At 55.5% G+C, this 2485-nt stretch overlaps 1 protein-coding gene across 1 annotated transcript; it reads right to left on the reverse strand.

Annotated features, from left to right (window-relative positions):
* Window positions 1–214: 214 nt before the first annotated feature.
* AA0111_g12881 (hypothetical protein) lies at window positions 215–2035 on the reverse strand (the record flags this gene model as incomplete). Its single annotated transcript, XM_028646915.1, has 2 exons — window positions 215–1113; window positions 1213–2035. 2 exons carry the CDS (start codon window positions 2033–2035, stop codon window positions 215–217), a joined length of 1722 nt encoding a protein of 573 aa, XP_028499514.1.
* Window positions 2036–2485: the final 450 nt, after the last annotated feature.

Here is a 2485-nt window from a genome sequence, read left to right on the forward strand (position 1 = left end):
TTTTTTTTATAAAAAAAAGAGGGCGTCCAAGTTGCGCCTTGTCTCTTGGGGGGCGGGGGGGGTTATAAAAAATTGGGGATTATCACTTGCCCTCGAACGTTTATTTTCCCCCCACCCCCTCCCCCCCCCCCCCCCCCCCCCCCCCCCCCTTCCTTGTCAGTCTAACACACAACATCAACTCCCTTGCTACTCTCATCGATCTACACCACTGCTTTCAAACAACTTGCTCCTTGTTCTTCGTCATCATACGTCCTGAAAACGTTCTCCGCCTATCTTGTTCATTCTCATCAACCGCTTCTTCTCCTTCTCCATACCCTAGCCAATCCACCACCCCTTCAACATCGGAACAGTTTACAAAGCCGCCGTCCCTCCACACATCACCGTGGATCTTACGACCAGTATCTTCATTGTCTCGGCAAGCTGGGTTCTGCGTACTGTCGCTGCTGCTACGCGCACGACCCCAGCGACAATATGTCCAGCCGTGGGTTAGGATACGTGCGCGTATACCCATGTTTTGATACTCGCTCTTTTCGAAAACCAGTTTCTCGTTACGGCTGGTCTTGTTCTTCTCCCAGCCCCCTCGCCTATACGCAGTGATGCCCTCCATACACACAATTTGTACCTGAGGGACATCGCCGCCTGCTCGGCGTTTCTCGGTTTCACTTAATCTATTTCTTCTGGCTGTTTCTTGTTGTAGCTCCTCTTGCGTTGGTCTGAAGGAGAAAGGGGAAGAAGAAGAGGAGAGGGAAGATAAACAAGACAGCGATGTACGCATATTACTCAACCGCATGGCGCGTTCGTTGAAGCACTCCATCGAGGAGGAAACGTACGTGTCTTCTTTGAAAAGCGGGACGTGGTGGTAGATCGTGTGAGGGGAGAGGGACATGTGTAGACTCAGGAGACCGGCGCTGATGACGAGAGTCTGGAGGTGCGGGAAGAGGATTGGTAGCGTTGGTGTGTTATCTGGAGTAACGAGGGCCAGGAGGGGCGAGAGATGCGTATACAGCGCGCCAACGATGATATTGACGTGGGCATTAAAATTGGCTGGTAAGGCAGTCGGCGTTGGTAGGTGCGATCGGATAACAGCTGCGTACTTGATCTTACGATCGAATCCTATTGCGGTACACTGTCAGCGAATCCCTAGTCTGCCCTTGCCCTTCCTCCCTCTCTCCCTCCCTCCTATCGCTCCTTTGCTCAAATTCATATACTCACCATCAGAATCCCTCATGTCCTTCTCAACCTCCCTCACTCGCTGCACACCTTCCTCTGTGCCCCCGAAAAATCCATGTTTCAGGACTTGCTCCGAAACCACGTTAGCAATGATTCCGCACACAAGCGCTTGCATCTTCTCCCTGTTCATAAACACATCATGCCACCCGGATACACCACCCGGTCCACCGGACGCTACACAAGCAATCACCCTCGCCGTCTCCGGACTCAGCCCCGAATAAAAATGTTTATCTAACACCACATCTACCCTATCATTCCCATTGTTATTGCCGCCGTCGTCGTCTCCAAGAGGCGACGAAGCGTGCGCGCCTTGCCGGTGCTGCTGCTGCTGTTGCAGGAAAAACGTCCTGGCAAAATCTTCGATCCTGTGCATAAGTGCCCAGATGGCGTCGCGTATTTCTGTGTCGCGGAAAGCGTAGGCAGGTTCGTTGGGGAGCTGGGCAAGGATACGTTGGGTGTCGGAGTGGAGTTGGCGAGCGTGGAGGTTGGGATTTGTAGACCATGTTTCGGAAGGGTGTAAGGTGGACCAGGCGGTTGGGTGGGACATGCGGTTGCTGGGCAGCTTGGAGGTATTGTTGGTGCTACTTGTGGGTTCTTGGTGGACGGTGGAGAGGTGGCGTTGAGGCGTTGCGGGTGAGCTGTGGTATGGCTCTTTAGTAGTCCTGCAGTCGCTTTCCACGTCTTTGTTCAACTCCTGCTGCGTTGTTGAACCTTGTCCGCTCGAGCTCTCATCTCCATCTTCCACGCATGTGAGACCTGTGTTTGCACTTGCGGTTCTTGTAATAGGTGCCTGATCCATTGGCATCATCGGTCTAGCAGCCGTTACTCTTGTGGTTTCCTCTCTTTGTACCTGCGTATCTCCTTCCACCTGAGCATTTGCCAAAATCGCGTTGTTCTTCGCTCTTGTCTGCGCTATAGTCGCGAGCTTCTTCCTTTTGATCTCACTGTCAGGCTTTGTAGCCAACAACCTTTCAGTCTTGTCTAGTTTGTCATTAGATGTGCGTGCAGCATCGAGCGTAATGATTCTCACGCTGCCCGGTTCGGGATAAGTTACAGATAGGACGGCGTGGGTATGTCTGCGGACAGACTTGGAAGTGACGGGGGGGGGGGGGGGGGGGGGGGGGGGGGGGTGGGGGGTGGGGGGGGGGGGGGGGGGGGGGGGGGGGGGGGGGGGGGGGGGGGGGGGGGGGGGGGGGGGGGGGGGGGGGGGGGGGGGGGGGGGGGGGGGGGGGTGGGGGGGGGGGGGGGGGGGACG

The sequence above is a fragment of the Alternaria arborescens genome (assembly GCF_004154835.1).
Source record: "Alternaria arborescens strain FERA 675 chromosome Unknown contig_183, whole genome shotgun sequence".
NCBI lineage: Eukaryota > Fungi > Ascomycota > Dothideomycetes > Pleosporales > Pleosporaceae > Alternaria > Alternaria arborescens.